This window comes from Hypanus sabinus, chromosome 9 (assembly GCF_030144855.1).
Source record: "Hypanus sabinus isolate sHypSab1 chromosome 9, sHypSab1.hap1, whole genome shotgun sequence".
Lineage (NCBI taxonomy): Eukaryota > Metazoa > Chordata > Chondrichthyes > Myliobatiformes > Dasyatidae > Hypanus > Hypanus sabinus.
In genome coordinates, this window is record NC_082714.1 from 13,751,516 (window position 1) to 13,770,203 (window position 18,688).

The 18,688-nt window shown below is 39.0% G+C and overlaps 1 protein-coding gene across 4 annotated transcripts in view; it reads left to right on the plus strand.

The window, feature by feature from the left end:
* The window catches only part of epn2 (epsin 2), a 67,688-nt gene extending 49,608 nt beyond the window's left edge, over nucleotides 1-18,080 (plus strand). For 3 of the 4 annotated variants that reach the window (XM_059979071.1, XM_059979073.1, XM_059979074.1), the window contains exons 5-9: nucleotides 1,698-1,851; nucleotides 2,445-2,609; nucleotides 3,053-3,148; nucleotides 10,766-10,984; nucleotides 12,966-18,080. In XM_059979071.1, the coding sequence (XP_059835054.1) occupies nucleotides 1,698-1,851; nucleotides 2,445-2,609; nucleotides 3,053-3,148; nucleotides 10,766-10,984; nucleotides 12,966-13,282 (951 nt within the window). In that variant the 3' untranslated portion in view covers nucleotides 13,283-18,080. The remainder of the gene's footprint in view (nucleotides 1-1,697; nucleotides 1,852-2,444; nucleotides 2,610-3,052; nucleotides 3,149-10,765; nucleotides 10,985-12,965) is intronic. The other variant, XM_059979075.1, reaches the window with a different exon arrangement.
* Nucleotides 18,081-18,688: the final 608 nt, after the last annotated feature.

Below are 18,688 nucleotides of genomic sequence, written 5' to 3' on the forward strand. Positions count from 1 at the left end.
AGTGGGACACAAATGTATCAATTTGCATTGATTAATTTTTTGTTATATGTTTTCTTGTTATGAGAGGTGCCCCCCCCCCCCCAGTATGAAAGTATATTTGACAGTAGTTTAGCACGTTATGCAGCTTTGGTGGAGGGGAGTAAATAGCATCGATAGTTTATTCCTCTGTGGATGCTGCCAGACCTGCTGAGTTCCTCCAGCATTTTGTGTGTTGCTTTATATTTCCAGCATGTGTAGAATCTCTTGTGCTCATTGAGAGTAATTTTCTTTCCCTGGCTGTCATATACAGCATAAATAAAAGGTACAATGGATTCTTGTTAATTGGGCCACCAGTAAATTGGAGCAGCCGCTTATTTGGGACAGGAGACTAGCCAACAGTTTCTAACTAGTGTCGGTCACGTGCACTTGTGTGGCTGTTAGATACTATACAATGCTTAGAGCGAACAGTTTTTAAATAGTGTCAGTTGCATGTGCTTGTGTTATGTGATCTACTTGGGCCGATGGAATTTTTTGATTTCCTGTCTACAGTTGAAATCCAGAAAAATTCTTCTACTTGTTGACAATTGTGCAGCACGTCATAATTTAGAATGTGTGAGAAACATCCAACTGGAATTTCTTCCTGCTAATACACCATATTTGGTGCAGCCAGTGGATATGGAAAATTATATAAAACAATTATATATGCCGCATAAAGTTGGTGAACCATGTTCTCGAAACAATTGAAGAAAATCTACTGGTGTCTTCAACAGCCAAAAAAGTGAGTGCAAGGGTGAACCTTTTATAGTCAATAAGTTTGTCATTGATTGTTGGCAAGAAATGATCAAAACGACAATTCTGAATTGTCTTGCTCACTACGGTTTCAAGCATTCAGGCTTAAAGAATCCAGAAAGGCCATGAGTGAAAATGAAGTGATTTCATTACTTCATCAAGTCAGGAACTATGAAGAATTTGACCGTTATGACAATCACCTGGAATTTTACAATGAAAATGAAGATTTGGAGAATGCAGTTATTGAAAAGATTATATCAAAACACCAAGTCAAGAAATATGAAGAAGAAAAGTGATGAAGATGACACATCCAAACATGAGTTAGTGACTACACAGGATGCCCCAAATTTATTATTGGATTATGACACTACTTCATGCAGGAAGGCAATGAATGCCAATCCATTATCTGCAGTAGGTGGCTGCACTGATTTTGTTCATTTACAGTCAATCAGAAGAACATGGCAGTGTACACTGGATGAATTGCTCTGTCAATAACTATTGGGAACTAATACACATTTTAGTAGTACTACAGTAGTATTGGTAGTGTTCTAATTGTTTCATATTTCATTTAAATACACAATTTGTTACTCAGTTAAGTGGTAGTTTGTCTTTTTTATTTCTTTTTAACTATTTCCATGAAACTTCGGCTAATTGGGGCAGCCACTTAATTAGGCCAAAATAAAGTGTTTTAACTACAATACACTGTATATACTATGTATTTTTGTTCCAGGAAGTAAAAGTGCAGTTATAGAACATAGAATTGTAGAAGAACATAAAATAATGGCATAATTTTTTTAAGTCCCCAATTTGCAATTCTAAACATCTGAAAACTACTGGGGATGATGCATCAGCATGACCAGCCTAGAGCATGCCTTTGCCTCCTTGCTGTATGTTTCTCAGCTGACTTTTCTTACCTTTGCTAATAACAGGCATCAATGGTTTCTCTTATGGATCCCACTCCAGCAGCAACGTCGAAGAAAAATGGACTCTGGGAAATATCTGTGAGACCGGTTCTAATGGACAAAACTGATCCCTGGGGAGGAGCAGGTAGCCCAGTAGCTTCTGACCCATGGCAATCACTTGGTAAGTAATATTCTAGTGAAAATGGCCTTTTGTTATATTAAGTATAATACATTACAAGGGTTCTTTGAAAACTACTTGATGATTTAAATATACAACATTAAATTTCAACTTTGCTGTAATTATTTTGTTAGTTCAAATTAAAGAATACTTTGGTTTTCATTGCAAAATACAAGTTTGTGATATCAGAAAATTACCATTTAACAACATAAAACTAAATTTCTGAATATTCTTTCATAAAATATTGAATAATTAGAGTACAACAAAGCATGAATAATCTCCCAAGTGTAACTAAATACTTCTTCCTTTGTGATTAGAGTTTATTCTCTAAGTAACGAATACACATTCAGTCTAGGGCATAGTACAGGTACTTGATAATTCACATTTCATGACACTGCATATCTTGAAATTGAAATAGATACTCAAGTCTTAAATGGTAATTCTTTCACTAGCCGGGACATCTTGCAAGGAAGGTAACCTAATTGAATATAAGCTTCTGTTAAATAGATGGAAGACTTCAATTATACTGAATCATGCTCTAAATTAAATGCATTATTTCAGCTGGTGCTAATGTTTTTTGTCGTATTTGGTTCTAGATTCCAAACCGACTGCCGCTATTGATCCTTGGGGTGCTTCTACTTCATCTGCGCCACAAACACTTAATAAAAGTGTAGACCCATGGACTTCACAGACCACATCTGCTGCTGTGGCATCTTCAACTGATCCCTGGGTATCAGGTCCATCAGCTGATTCTGTTTCTGGTAAGCCTGTTGAAAACTGGAAATAAAATTGTAATTTTCCAGTTTTACATATTGACTATTTCATGCACACCCATATGTAGGCATGCCATGAGAAAATGGATACAGTTGCAAATTATAGAAAACTTTTGGGTTTTACTTGGTAATTTACCAATTGACATCTGAAGTTTCTACTTATTTTTTGAGCAAATAAAACATGATATGAAAACTTAAATATGTTACAGGATTTAGCTCAAGTTCTGCATGGTTTTAACATACTTGTATTTGAAGAGTATACTGATTGTTGTTCATCTAAATGGAGGTTAGTAATGTGATAATCAAAGTATAAATGTGAATCAAGTACATAGTGGGACTAGAAAACTAATTTCAATGATTTGTAATTCGAAATAAATCTTATAATTCATTGAGATTAAATTTCAATATTTCCATTGCAATTCCTTTTATAGGGAGTACAGCTTTTGACCCCTTCAGTGCGTTAAATGGTGCGGTAAAAGATGACTTTGCTGATTTTGAGGAACTCCGGGCTAATTCAAAAAAGCCAGGTACTAGTATGATTTTTTTGTTCAGTATAGTATCAGTTAATCCTGCTAGGTATAACTTAAGTGGTTTCTAGAATATTCAATCTCATGAGATGTTTTCTATCATGCAAGAGCTCAATTGATATGATATTCAAGAATAATATCTCCTACTTGTTCCAAGTTCTGACGGTATGTGCACGTGTGTGTGTACTCTATCTCTCGCTCTCCACCCCCCCACACACTCCGAGTTGACGGCAACATCTCAAGCTCTGTCACCTCCTCCCCTCAAGGGCAGTGAACTCAACCCACTGCTGCTTGAAACTGCAGAATCAGGTTTGCTAATGACATAATAGTGACTGGCTTCTTCATGATAAGTCAGCATCCAGAGAGGAGGTAGAGAGGTTTGTCGAGACGTCTCGACTCCGTCTTGCAACTGGATACAGATAGGTTGGGACGAGAGCGTGAGGCTGATGATTTGCACAACTCTTCCTCACTTTAATCCAAGTCAAGCGCAAGTCACGACTCCAAACCCATTGCACTAAAGAACTTCAAGTCCTGTGGCGAAGTAGCAGGTGTGGATACACTGGAAACTATAGTCACAAACCTGCACATAGGCCCAGGACATTGGGTCATTCTCCACTGGAATGAAGCAGCAATGGAGCTTGGCAGCCCCCTGGGTGTCTGAGCAGTCCTCTTTAGGAATCGCTCTGCTCACCTCCATGGAGGAAGGGGCTAGAAAAGGTGCCTCAAACATAGCCTGCTTCATCTTACCCTGGCCAGCACACCGCGGCTGGTGGAGATCCCACTCAGCGGTCGAATTACAAAGAAGACGAAAGTGAAGGTGTTCAACCTTAGCACGTGGAACGTGCGAACTGCTTGACATCAGCAAGGCTGTCAGACCAGAAAGAAGAACAGCACTGGTCGCCAAAGAACTAGCCCGCTATAACGTGGACATTGCAGCACTCAGCGAAACATGCCTAGCAGACAAGGGCCAGCTTACAGAACATGGTGGTGGGTACACCTTCTGGAGCGGTCGCAGCAGCACTGAACGACGAGAGGCTGGTGTTGGATTTGCCATCCGATCCCACCTCGCTTGTAAACTTGTCAAACTTCCAGAGGGCATCAACGATCGCCTGATGACGCTTCAGCTCCCACTTGACAATAAGAGGAGTGCAATGCTGATCAGCGCATATGCCCCAACAATGACCAACCCAGATGACGTCAAAGATAAGTTCTATGAAGAACTTGATGCCCTCATAGCAGCAGTCCCACAGTTAGAGAAGCTTATTGTCCTCGGGGACTTTAACGCCAGAGTGGGGACAGATTACCAGACCTGGGAACGGATTCTTGGAAGACATGGTATTGGCAAGTGTAACAGCAATGGCCTGCTGCTCCTCAAGACATGTGCTACGGATGACCTTGTCATCACCAACACCCTGTGCCGCCTCCCTACCCATAACAAGACATCTTGGATGCATCCACGCTCTAGACACTGGCACCTGATTGACTGTGTCATCACCAGAAAGAGGGACTGGCAAGATGTGAGAGTGACAAAGGCCATGTGTAGTGCCGACTGCTGGACGGATCATCGACTCGTAGTGTCCAGGTTTAAACTTCGCATCCTGCCACCAAGGTCAGAAGACTGCAAAGAGGCTCAATGTCTCCAAGCTGAAGAGCAGCGTAGTTGCAGAAGAATTTTGTGAAGACCTAGATAGCAGGCTGCTTGACTCACCCCAGGATGACCACACCAGCATTGAAGAGCATTGGACGGCTTTCAGAGATGCAGTCTACTCTACCGGTCTCGAACACCTCGGATCAGCAATCCGTAGACATCAAGACTGGTTCGATGAGAACAATGAGGAGATACAGGCACTGTTGTCAGAGAAACACCAACTGTTCAGAGCGCACCAGAATGATCCCACTTCACAAACAAAGATAGATGCCTTCGCCAGTGCAAGACGGAAAGTGCAGAAAAATCTCCGTGAGATGCAGGATGTCTGGTTCAGCAATAAGGCCGATGAGATCCAGGGCTACGCAGACAATCACGACACCAAGCGTTTCTACATTGCTTTGAAGGCTATGTATGGACCTCAGTCCTCTGGCTCCATCCCCCTCCTCAGTGCAGATGGGACTCGGCTGCTGACAGAGAAAAAGCAGATTTTGGAGAGATGGGCTGAACACTTCAACCAGGTCCTCAACCGCCCTGCCGAAATCATTGATGAGGCCATTGCTCGCCTGCATCAGGTGAAGATCAACCTGGACCTTGACAACCTCCCCACAGAAGAAGAAGTCAGAAAAGCCATCAGGCAACTTCCTTGTAGCAAAGCACAAGGATCAGATGCAATCCCTGCAGAAGTCTACAAAGCAGGAGGCCCATTCATGATGCAGAAGCTGTCTGAGCTCTTCCAGTCTATGTGGAATGAAAGAAAGGTCCCGCAACAGTTGAAAGATGCCAGCATAATCTACAAGAGGAAAGGCAACCGCCAGTCTTGTGACAATCACCGAGGCATCTCCCTCCTGTCCATAGCTGGGAAGATCTTGGCTTAATCACCTTCCACAACACCTTGAGCAAGATCTCCTCGCAGAAAGCCAGTGTGGCTTCCGTGCAGAGCATGGAACTGTCGACATGATATTTGCTGCATGCCAACTCCAGGAAAAATGTTGAGCAGCACAGCGACCTCTTTATGACCTTCATCGATCTGACCAAGGCATTTGATACGTTCAGCAGAGATGGCTTATGAAAGATAATGGAGAAGTTTGGCTGCCCTAGCAGGTTCATCACGATTGTTCGGCAGTTTCACGATGGCATGATGGTGAAAGTTTTGGATGATGGTGACGAGTCAGAAGCCTTCCCAGTGACGAACGGTGTGAAGCAAGGATGCGTTCTCGCCCCTACACTCTTTAGCATGGTCTTCTCTGCTATGCTGAATGATGCCTTCCAAGACTGTCAGGGTGGTATACACGTCAGATACAGGACTGGCGGTGGGCTATTCACCCTCCGGCATCTACAGGCTGTTACAAAGATAAAGGATACCGTCGTCAGAGACCTCTTATTCACTGATGATTGTGCCCTTAACGCCAGCACAGAGCAGAAGATGCAGCGAGAAATGGACTGCTTCTCACGAGCCTGTGACAACTTTGGACTTACAATCAGCACCAAAAAGACCGAAGTTATGTACCAGCCCGCACCCAGTAAGCCCTACCAGGAACCACACGTCACAGTAAAGGGGCAGAAGCTACTGGCAGTCAACAGCTTTACTTATCTGGGCAGTACTCTATCACGAGTGGTGAACATAGATGCAGAGATCAGCAACAGAATTGCCAAAGCCACTGCTGCCTTTGGGAGATTCTGTGAGAATGTATGGGAGCAGAGAGGACTCAGCCTTACCACCAAGCTGAAGGTCTATCGAGCAGTGGTTCTCACCACCCTCCTCTATGCCAGCGAGACCTGGACTGTCTACAGCAGACACGCTAAACAGTTCAACCACTTCCACTTGAGCTGCCTCCGCAGACTTCTCCACATACGATGGCAGGACAAAGTCCCAGACACGGAGGTCCTGGAGCGGACTAGCACCCACAGCGTCTACACCCTCCTACAGAAAGCCCAAGCCAGATGGGCTGGCCATGTCGTCAGGATGTCTGATAGTCGACTACCAAAACAGCTGCAGTATGGAGAGCTGAGCCAGGGCAAGCGCTCAGTTGGAGGGCAGAAGAAACGTTTCAAAGACTGCCTCAAAGTGTCCCTCAAAGACCTCAACATCAATCCCAGTAGCTGGGAATCGCTTGCTCTGGACCGCCCAACCTGGTGGAGCAGGACCACTAAAGGAGCGTATGCAGCAGAAATCAGACATACTGCAGAGGCTCAGAGGAAACACACCGTGCGCAAGGCTCGAGCTACCTCCACTTCCACTGCAGCACTTACCCTCATGTGGGCGAGCTTTCAGGGCCCAGATTGGCCTCACCAGTCACCTCCGGACCCACAGTCACAAACCCTCCACCTGACAGAAGTTGTGGTCATCTTTGGCTCCGAAGGACGAACAACAACAAGAGGTTTGTCAAATGGTGTGAGAACAACAGCCTGAGTCTCAACAAGGAGAAGACAAAAGTGATGATTGTGGACTTCAGCAAGGCACAGGTTGACCACTCTCCATTACATATCAATAGCTCTGTTGTCGAGAGAGTGAAGAACACAAAGTTCTTTGTGCACATTATAGACTATTTAATCTGGATCCATAGCACCTTCTCACTATTCAAGAGGGCACAGTATCATATTTACTTTTTGAAGACATTGAGGGGTGCAAGGCTCCTGTCCTCATTCAAACAACTTCCTACAGGAGCACAATCAAGTGTGTCCTGTCTGGCTGCATCTTTATGCGGTAAGGAAGCTGCAAGACATCAGACTGTAAGATCCTACAGAGGATAGTAGTAACTGCCGAGAGGATCACTGTGGTCTCCCTCAGCCTTGCTTGTGACGTTTACTGGGAGCATTGTATACAAAGGCCCTGAAGCATTGTTGAGGATTTTTACCATCCATCCCATAATTTCTTTGGCCAACAACTGTCAGGATGGAAGCACAGGACAAGGACTGGCGGACTGCAGTAACAGCTTCTTCCCTCAGGCTGTGAGACTAATGAATGCCCTGCCACTACCGAGGTCTCGACGCTAGGGCAGCAAGCTGTTTACTGTTAACTTGTACTGCACAATACATGCACTTTGAATTATACTTTTTAACGTAGGGTAATGTTTTATGTACAGTGTGTGATGTGTTTTGTGGGTGAGCTATCGTCCAGAGGAATGTTGTTTTTGGTTGCATCGGATATATATACAGTCAGATGACAGTAAACTTGAAAATGAAAGAAAATATCACAACTAATTCAAAAATGCATGTGAAGTGCATAGCACAGGAAAACAGAAAATGCTGGAAATAATTGCAAGTTAAGCAGCATCTGTGGAAAGTGAAATAGTTAATGATTTAGGTCAAAGATCCTACATTAATGGTTCCTTCCCCTTTTTAATCCAATTATAGAAAATGATGCAAGTAGTCCTTGCAATTTAAACATTTTGTTTTCTTGAATAAATGCTAAACCTGTTCCCCAGATTACTCGAGCAAGATACAGTATGCATGTTACTGATCACTGTAAGATCCCAGGGTGTGCATAAGAACATTGAAACTAGCAGCAGGGAAAGGCAACTTGACCCTTCAAGCTAAATCTAAGTTAATGGTTGATCTTCCACTCTGACATCATTTTCCTACACAAACCCTACATTCCTTGATTCCCATAGTATTATCAATCTTCTAACGAACACAATAAGCTTCCACACCCTCTAGGGCAGAGAGTTCACCACACTATAAAGAAATATTTCTGCATCTCAGTCTAAAACTGTAATCCCTGTTTCAGTCCTGATGAAGGGTCTCGGCCCGAAACATCGACAGCGCTTCTCCCTATAGATGCTGCCTGGCCTGCTGTGTTCCACCAGCATTTTGTGTGTATCCCTGTTTCATACAGTGCGCCAAAGGAAATATTCTTATTGCTTCCAGCTTGTAGAGCCCTTGTAAGAAATTTCCACGTTTCAATTAAATCTTTTCTTATTTTTCTAAACTCCAGAGAATATCAGCATAGATGTATTGGAGGGGTCATGACTGTCACGTGCCCATTACCTGATCGAAAGACACACCACCTGCCAATCAAGGTTTGACCCCTCCTCACCCATCAATGCACACCTAACCATTGGCTTCCCTGTGAATTACCTGGGCTGGACTCATCAGCCCTGCTGCACTGTAAAGGAAGCCACGTGTGCTTGACCTGCTCTCCTTTTTTTGCTATCTCAGCAGGGACCACCCTGCTGTTGGTGAGTTGTGCATTGAATAGGGTTGGGAGTGTGAGTATTGTCCCTAAGCAGAAGAGCCGTGCCTGCACAAAGTCACGGGGAGCGGGTATCGTATTGACTTTTCCCTTGGTTGTGTGTGTGTGCGTGCACTTTGTTCCCACACGATTTTCCCACGTTCATTTTTGTCCGCGTGTATTTTATTGCCGATCCGACTACTGTAAATTGTGCACGTGTGTGTTGCTTCTGTTGCCAATTTCCCACGTTTGCCTTCTGTAAATAAAATCCTTTACTACCAAGGCTGTGTGTCCAGAGTCTTTGTCCGTGAGACCTATCGAATCTGTTTCCTCACTCACAACAATAGATAACTCAATTTCAATTCTTTAGAACAAACCTGTCGCCCATGGAGCTATTCTAGTGAATCTTCACTGTACTCCCTTCGGCAAATTTATACAAGGAGACCAAAACTGTACATAATACTCCAGGCACAACCTCACCAATGAATATAATCACAGCAAGACATTTTTATTACTGAATGCAAATACTTTAGTAATAAACAGAGACTGCTTATCTGGTTTGTGTACCAAAAAGAATAGCATTAACATTTTTACTTTATATTCCATCTCCTACTCACTCAGCTATTAATATCTTCTTCAAGCTCTTTCCATGCTCTTCTTACTCGCCATACCACCTATGTTTTGTTGTGTTGTTCGTGAAAACATTAGAACTTTGCCATTTTTTGACTTGGAGTCTGTGGCATCATAACCGTTTCATTATTTAAGCAAGATTCTAAACATTTTGTGATAGGACAGCAAAAAACAAAGTTAACTTAACCCTGGTATCCCTTGTTCAGCAATTTTGTGAAAAAATTATATTGTTCTGTGATAAAATTATTACAATGATAAAATTAGTGTTAAGAACCATTTAAAATCTTTTACATTAAACTACTAAGAATTATTTTTGTCTTTGTAAATTGTGAATCACATGGAATGTTTGACTTTTCCATTTGTGATGTTTTTTGTCCACTACAGTACAGTTTCTGTACCATGCAATAATGCAGCTTATTAGGATGTAGTTTGGTGTAGGGTCTAAGTAAGTTGGATAATTTGAGGTAACGTATTGACAATTGGCACAATAAAAATGTAGCCATTGGTAAAGTAAACCACAGTTGTTTGATTCCTGCATACTCCACAATCCTCATTGTGGAAATGACTGGATGATTTTGATGAGCAGTTAGAAGCTAAGGCTAACTTGTGGACTGAAGGCAGCAATAACTCAAATTACATTGAGTTTTCTCATTTTATTGACACCACAAATGAGTACTTAATGAACTTTACTTGAACTAGAAGAGATACAAATAAATCACTGCTTTGTTGGGAATGAATGTTTAGATCCATGCAGGAGGGAGGAGTAAAAAGACAAGTGAGGATGCATCTAAGTTAACTTTAATTGCATGGGACTGAGAGAGGTAATGGATATTGATGGACCAGAGTTTGCAGAGGGAGTATTTCTTTCAGAATGGTGTAAAGGGAAGAGAGGAGAACATATCTGATTGAGGTATTATGTTGGAAATGCCATAAATTAGAAAGAAAAATCTGTTGAATGTAGGGGTTGGTGGGATAAAAGGTTAGAATAAGGGGAATTCTGTTCTTGATATCATTAAGTGAAGAAGTATGTTCAGAAGTGGAGGGAATGGAAGATGGGATTACACAGACCTGTGGATATTCAACAGTTACTATTAACATATGGTAACTATGGCTTGAATTATCCATTAAAAAAAAATTTTGGATAAGTGTTTATCAAATTTTGCTCCAGGTGAGACCGATGTGTTGGGAGGAAGTTCCAGACCAAGTGGTTCAATTAGCCCAGATCTCCTTGACACTCAACTCAGTAGTTCAGCACCAGCAAAACAGACTACAGCTCGGAAAACTCCAGAATCCTTTTTGGGCCCTAATGCAGCTTTAGTGAATCTGGATTCTTTGGTATCCAAACCTATCCAACCTTCCAGTACATCTAATCCTTTTTTGGCTTCAGGTATGAATTTCAGTAATGTTTGTTTTAAATTAAATTCCTCTCCCTGCTTTGAAGTTAAAAGTAATCACATGATTTTGGTAAGAATGTTTTTTTTTTACATTCTTGCAACTGGTTTTCTTTCTAAAAGGTGAAATTGATTGAAAAGATATTGAGAATATGTTACTAGGTAGATGAGATTTTTCATTCCAGCATATACTATTACCAGTATTTCAGGCTTACTTCAAATCCAATCTAAGTGAGGAATACACAAAATGCTAGAGGAACTCAGCAGGTCAGGCAGTATCGATAGAAAGGAATAAACAGTTGTCACTTCAGGCTGAAACCCTTCATCAGGACTTAAGTGAGGGATTTCCTAAACAAATGAATAAAATAAAAATAAATTTCTCCAGGACGGTCCAGCTTTCCTCTGGATATTTGTAATACACATATAGTTTGTAATTATATGTGTTGAAAAATATTGCAGTGGCCCATGTAACTGCAGACATTTCCTTGCATAACTCTACAACTTCAAGTTTTCCAATCAAGAGTGTGAAGTCCTAAGGTTTGGGTAGTTTCACCAGTTGTACAATTAGACAATCACAGTAGTTTTCCACCATGTGTTGGCAAATTCATTTGAGTAATTTTTGAATGGCATTGTCTGACAGTGGGGTAGAGCTTAACCAGTTGTGATTTTTCATGTTTTACGGCCAAAGCTTATCCTGACCCTGCATGTGATGACATTTATGTCATGGAAGGCCCTTCCTCTGCAGAGGGCTGATAGTAGCTGAGGGAGCTGACTTCTTTCTACAAGTTCCCACCTGGGGAACTGCATGATGTAAGTTCTGCATTTTAGTCATCAGTCAGCAGCTAAAGTATTAATACTGGGTCATATGTTGCCTTCTCTGAGATGGGTTAATCTGGTGTAATTTAAAGTAACTTAGGAAATTAGTTCTGGCATTTTAGTAAAATTGTAGTTACTGCAACTTTAATTGAGGCCTCCAAGTCAACTGAATCCTGCTATGAAAGATGGTGCCCAAGAAATATGAGGGAGATGCAATGAGAAAAAAATTAATTCCGGCAGGTTAACTTCCCTTAATTGATCTTTTTTCTTTGGTCGAGAAACATCACACTACATGGGTGATGTATGCAGATGTGTGTCCTGTACTATTTTGGACCATAGTTGTCTTTAATTTGCTTCTATTTTTTAAAAGTCTCCTGTCTAATTTTTCTGTTCTTGTGGATGTTATTTTTACATGCACTTTTTTTGTAATATTCATTACCCCATATTCATTACACTCAGGCTAAAAGTAAGGAAGCATAATCTCAGCTTTTCAAATAAAATCAATGAATATTCTTTGTTCTGCGAGAGCAGCCATGGCATCTAGTGTCTTAATGAACATATTACAACACTGTGCCGTACTCCCTCAGTAACGCAAAGGAGTATTAGAATAGTTTCTAGAGTTTGCTGCTGGCTTTTGCTTTCCTCAATAATTATTTTGCATAAGAGGAAAGTATTACCATGAATTTTTAAAAATTTTAAGACTGCACACAAAAATTGTGATCCAATCTATAAGTGTGGCTAGTTGCAAGTTATTTTGCATTGACTGATTAAATTGGCTACAGAAAGTGGGGAAAAAATAGGAAAAAATCCAAATAAGTAGTCTGTTAATTTAGCTAGAGGTCTCCTAATTTTCTAAGTTAATTTGGAGGTAGTATTGTTTAGATAATGTTGCTTCTGAATTGCATAAAGGCTACCTTTAATACTAATTTTGCTTTGCACCAATATTTACTTGCTATTTGCATTATAGTTTAGAGCTTGGTTTTGAGCTGAACCAAACTGAACTAAAGGAAATCGTCAAATTTTTTTATGTTCATTTTGGTTTTGCACATGACTTAAATTGTCTTCCTTCAAACAACTATTTTGTAATATGTCTTTAATTTAAAAACTTGATTTCATTTTATTTATGCTCCATTGTAATGATGTACTCTTTGTTCTTTGTAGGTTCAGCTCCAGTCCAGACCACTCAGATAAATCCCTTTCAAGTTAACCAGCCACAACCTCCTACTCTGAACCAAATGCGAGCAAGTCCTTTGATGGCCACAGGACAGTCTACATTTGGTACTATACCTTCAGTTAATATGGAGACTACACTCACTTCCATGTCAGCACCAGTGGCAATGGGCATGGTTCCAGTGCCAGTGATTGGTAGGATGGGTACACCAATGAACATTACTGGAACAATGCCCCAGACACTTGTATCTACAGGCATTCCTCCGCCTACATCCCAGCCCTCTACAACTAACCCTTTCCTATTATAAAAGACCAGAGGAGATATCTTCATTTGAGTGAAAACCATGACAGGAGTTTGGTTAGTTGTGTTAAATGTAGTCTAGACTACATTTAAGGGCATGGTGAGGAAACCTTCACAGTAGGTTTGAGTTTTGCTGTGTTGGCTTTTATGAAGTACATATTGAGAGTGGTTATTATTCACTATTTTCTGAAGAAGCTGTTTGCTGCCAATGGAGGTATCATTGTATGGTGACTGAACATGTAGTTGAACACTAGTAAAATGAATCTAATATTCATACCTCCTCAATTCTCCAGTCCTTAAGTGCATATTACAGTTTGTCCAAAGGTAACATAGTCTTCTGTGCAGTATATTTAGTTTTTGCATTTCTCATGTCACCGGTTTCAAAAACAAAAGTCCACTGACTGTTTTCAAGAGTTGGAACTTTGCTTCTTAATCAAAAAAAAAGCAAATCTGAAACTTAAGTATCCCAAATCAGAGCAAGTATAATATCTAGATTTCCTCACTGACAAATACTTCAAACCTATTCATAGCAGTAAGAATTTTTGAATTGTGCTGTGTTTTAAATAGGCTGCTACGAAGTTGTTTTTGGATTTGGACTGTTGCATGCATCTTTAATTGCTTTTTGAAATAACATTCTAGGCTCCGGATGTTATTTTAGCAGATGGTATTGGCTGTTGTTCAGTATTAATCATGGTTCAGCACTGAGCAGTTTGAAATTCTTTGTGGAGTTGTGCTAATTAAAAATAATAAATGCAGTTATCAGGGATAAACTCTATACTCAAGTTTCAGAACTTTTAAGGAGGGGTTTTTATGTAAGGGAAAAGTTGCACGCATCAGTCTGTTATTGAAATCTAAAATGTGCTACTTACTAGCTATTCTCTAGTGCAAAACACATTTAGGTGAGGTTGTGTTTACCATTGTTAATGCAGTAATATAGAGAGTTTAAAGGAAAATACATCAGTGTAACTTTGGATTCTAGGTGCTTTCTTTTAGGTTTTACTAAGTAATGCAAACATTATGCTATTTCAGACTCCATGTTGGTATATGCAGTTATCCTGTACACTTTGCACAACAGTTTTAATAGATAAACCTTCATGTAAAGGTCAAGTAGCCAAGTTATGAGTCTGTACCTTGCAACCATATTGTAGTTTACAGAAGTTTTATGCTATTTTTAATCTTTCTGTCCAGGGACTTTTGGTAAGACTTTGCCAGCGTGTTTTTTATCTGCTTTAAAATATTGTGTTGACAGGTGCCATAATGTGCGGTCCAAATGGTAACTTTGGTTTATTATTGAGAGAGTGAATAAGCTCTGCATTTTAGAAAGGGTAAAGGGAATCCTGTAATTGAGAGTATACACTTGTATTATTGTGTTCAGTATGTCATGTTGCTTCAACACTAAGTTCAACAACAAGTTAAGTTTTGTAATTCAAAACAGATTTTCTTTGTGAATGATTGGATGATTAGACTGGTTACTTAAGGATGAATTGCTATGCAGCGAAGGTAAATAGTAGTCCTACACTTTTATTTTAATAACTTATATGTAAACATCAGTGACCAGTCTGTGCTTTGCTCTTATGAAGAATGAGAATTCAAATGATAAGTTTTCTATCTGGATATTTTAGAGTGTGAGTTTTGCAGTTTCATTTGGTTTTGTTGATTAGCTAGGAAATGAGTTTTGTACATGTGGCCAACAGCAAGTTAGTATTTCTTTGAAAGGGAATGTTAAAGTCTTGTCCTTCCAAAAGTTCATTTACTTTTATAAAACAATAACTTGGATTTCTAAATGATTCATTAAGTACTTAGAAATCTTGAATGATTTGATAGTGAACAATCTGGCATTGTAACAGTAGTTATCAGTATTTACTAATTGTAAATATCAGTTGCCAGACGCTATATCTTCCAGTAATCACTTGACATGCACATATTTCATGCCCACTTTTGATGAATATTCGCGAACTTTATCCTACTTGGATTTAGAAGTTGTCACCTGCCATTCACGCTTAAGTGAAATACTGAGTTTTAGCTGATATAATTTTGCTTAGATACAGGAAAAGAAAATACCTTCAGTAATAATTTAAAAATATGGGTGTGGAATAATTGTTTATGTGTCAAAGTAATTTGTCTAGTTATAGCATATAGCTATGGTGGTATGCACCTTATTTTTTAAAAAAAAAGTCATTCTTAGCAATACAAGTATGGCATATTATATAACTAGAATTTTCCAAATTTCTGAAAATGAAAATTTTATTGCTTTTAAGATTGACATTAGTATATGCATTTTTATATTCAGAAAGTGGGCGTCTGCAGAAAGTGGAAATGCCACAATAAAATTCATGCTAAGCAAGTTCATTTGAAACATGACCCTGTTTGACCTTGCACATATATATTTATATTCTACAATTCCAATTATTTTGAATTGATTTTAGTTCTTCAAAGGGTTCATGTGAGTGTGTGAGAATATGCATGCTAAAGAGTGCAGCCACTACTTGTATAGTCTTGCATTTAGTCACTAAAATGTATACAAAGCTTCTGGTAAGATTTGTATTAATTGTATTCATGTACTGTAAAATTTCTTTGCTGTCATTTTGTTAATAACTTTGCATCAATGTAAATGAATGGTAGTCTACCATCTGTACCTGTTGTGTAATATCATGTGTAATGTAAACTGTATTGGGTTTTTACTAAAATAAGTCATATAGTCAAATTTCGATTGTCACTTGCATAGTTATGACTTTAAATGCCTGTTTTTTAAATCATAAACACACATGAATTAAGTAAGTCAAGGAACTGGAAAATCAATGTAAGACATTCATTTGGAAAGAGAATGACTCCGTTGATGGAAACTGACACATCACATGCCTGTTTTTGCTTGTTCCCACAGGACTCAAGTTGGTACTTTGTAACAGCACTCCTAGCTGCCAGATGTATGATTTAGACTGAATTTCTTTAATATTTTTGATGGCTAATCACCCAGTGAGTTTGACACTGGCCTTAAGTATTCAGTGATGTGCCAGAAACATAGTTTTGGAAAAACCCAATAAGTAGTTGTGAGGTTGAATGAGCTCTTCTGTGACAAAATACTTCAAGAATCTTTACTAATTTAGTGTTCAATTATTGTTTTTTCTCTTGACTGGGGTTATGGAAGTGATGAATAACATATTAGCCCATAAATGCAGAAACATATCTCCAGAAATGTTTTTTTTCTGTGGATCTGAATCTGTATCCAATACCACATCCACCTATTATGTTCTGATATTCAAAAATTTACATCTTTACTCCTGCACAGAGTATTGGAGATGGGGTGATGTGCTACCCGCCGTACGTCAGGAGAAATCACCACCAAATTCCAGAAAACAGTAAGGCTCAATTGGAAAAAGTTATTCTGCGTAATGGGGGGAATTTCAGAGAAAAATAACCAGTGGTGCATTAAGCAGTACTCTTGTTTCTTAATTGTTACCACTCTTATCAACCTGTTTTAATACCATTTTTAATTGAAAGAAAATCTACCTGTTTTAGTTTTACATACAAATTTAAATTGCATTAATATTACAGTATCCATTAAAACTTTGATAAAGCATTTCTTCTAATAAATTAGTTGAGCTACAAAATGTGTAGTTACACTAGCTGAAAAAAATTGCACTATTGAGCATATTATTTATAATGTAGGATCTTGTGAAGAATTTTCTGAAACTTGGGGAAACTCACACCTATACCCGAATAAGTATGTAACATGCTTCCCCTTATTGGGCATCTAAGTTATGTATTACTATCAATGAGATAGTAAGCACTTGGATTTTGTCAGTTGGGCTCTTCTCTCTGGGGATAACATGAGGAAATACAAGAAGTCTGCCACAAAATGACAGACCATCTGGGGAAAAAAAAACTCTTTGTAGGTCTTTCTGTTCAGCCCCAGACCTAAATGTGAGTAAGTTTATTGTATATTCTCTGTCTGGAATGTGTGTAGTGAATTTTTTTAAAAAAATTCTGTTTTTCATACTCTGGAGAACTTTGGCTTCCTCCATTGTCCATGTCCCCTAATTGTAGGTTTCACTTTGATGGCTTGGTTTCGGACACCGCTACATAATTTGAATAATCATTTCTTATAATCCGGCTGTGTACTTTGTACCCTACTCCAATTTAAGAAATGCTGTCATCAACACTTGGCTCTATGATTATTATATCTAAATTGCATCAATGAAAATGTTAGCTCAGAATTGATGTATTATACTATATAAAATATAATGGAGACATACAGCCAAAACATCTTAATTTTGCGTACACTTAGGTGACAGTACTTAAGTGGTTGATGTGTACAATTCTTCAAAATATTTAGTTTTTTTTTCAGTGTGAAAGCATAGGTAAGAAAGGTATCAGTATAATGCTGAGAGAGGAAAAAAGTAATCTAGATTTAATAACAAAGACCATTGGAGGGACTAGTACCTTTTTGATTTTCCAGTTGTTTGGCTTGCGTATTATTAGGCAAAGGACAGCTATGTTTTTTTTTTAAAAAAAAAGGACTACTGCACATAATGGTGAGTAACCTACCTTTTTCATGTATGTTCTGTTCATCCACCTAACTTAATTCATGATGCTGGGAGCGGGCTGCTTTATATGGTATTGTGCTCAACTGTCATTACTGTATTATATAACTTATCATTTGTACTATTGTAACATATGTTCTGTATCTTTTATTTTCTATGTAATGGTTTTGTAGCAGATCAGTTATTGTTTTTGCCATTTAAACAGCAGCAAAGATCAGGAGCCTGTTGCTTAAAATAAGGAAATTAAATTGTCAGTATCTGTAACTAGCTTTTAGTTCATTTATTCTATATTAGAAATACAAAGCAATTGCAATATTACTAAGTTCCATAAAATACTTAAACCCATTCATGATTATGCTTCATTAACAAGGTAAACTGTATTATACTGTACATATGTGCACTTTGCTATATTGACACCCGAGGTTTTGAATGCCAAGTGTTTGACAATGGAATATTACTTGGTTTGCCTATATGGCTTAACAGCAGTGATGGTAATTTTAATGTAATTAACTGATTGTCATACTGGTTCATAAACAATATAAACCCATGCAAAATACTTAAATCCTAATGTTTTCTCCATTATCTAAATGCAAGGTCAAGAGTGATATGAAGGGCTCTGATAAGAACAGAGAGAGCTGCTTTAAAGATGGAATCTTCAACTATATGGCATGATGGGAGAAGTTGTTGTGTTATTGCTTGGCAGGTTTGATAAAGATGTTCAAATCCCTGAAGAGTTTTTATAATTTAAGAAAATGTTCACAATTTTGTTAATCAGAGAGGATTTTCTGGATTTAAGATGCTGGCAAAATATGCAAGCATAGTTGTACAGTAAGTTGTGATGTGGAATGCACTGACAGAATGCATGATATAGA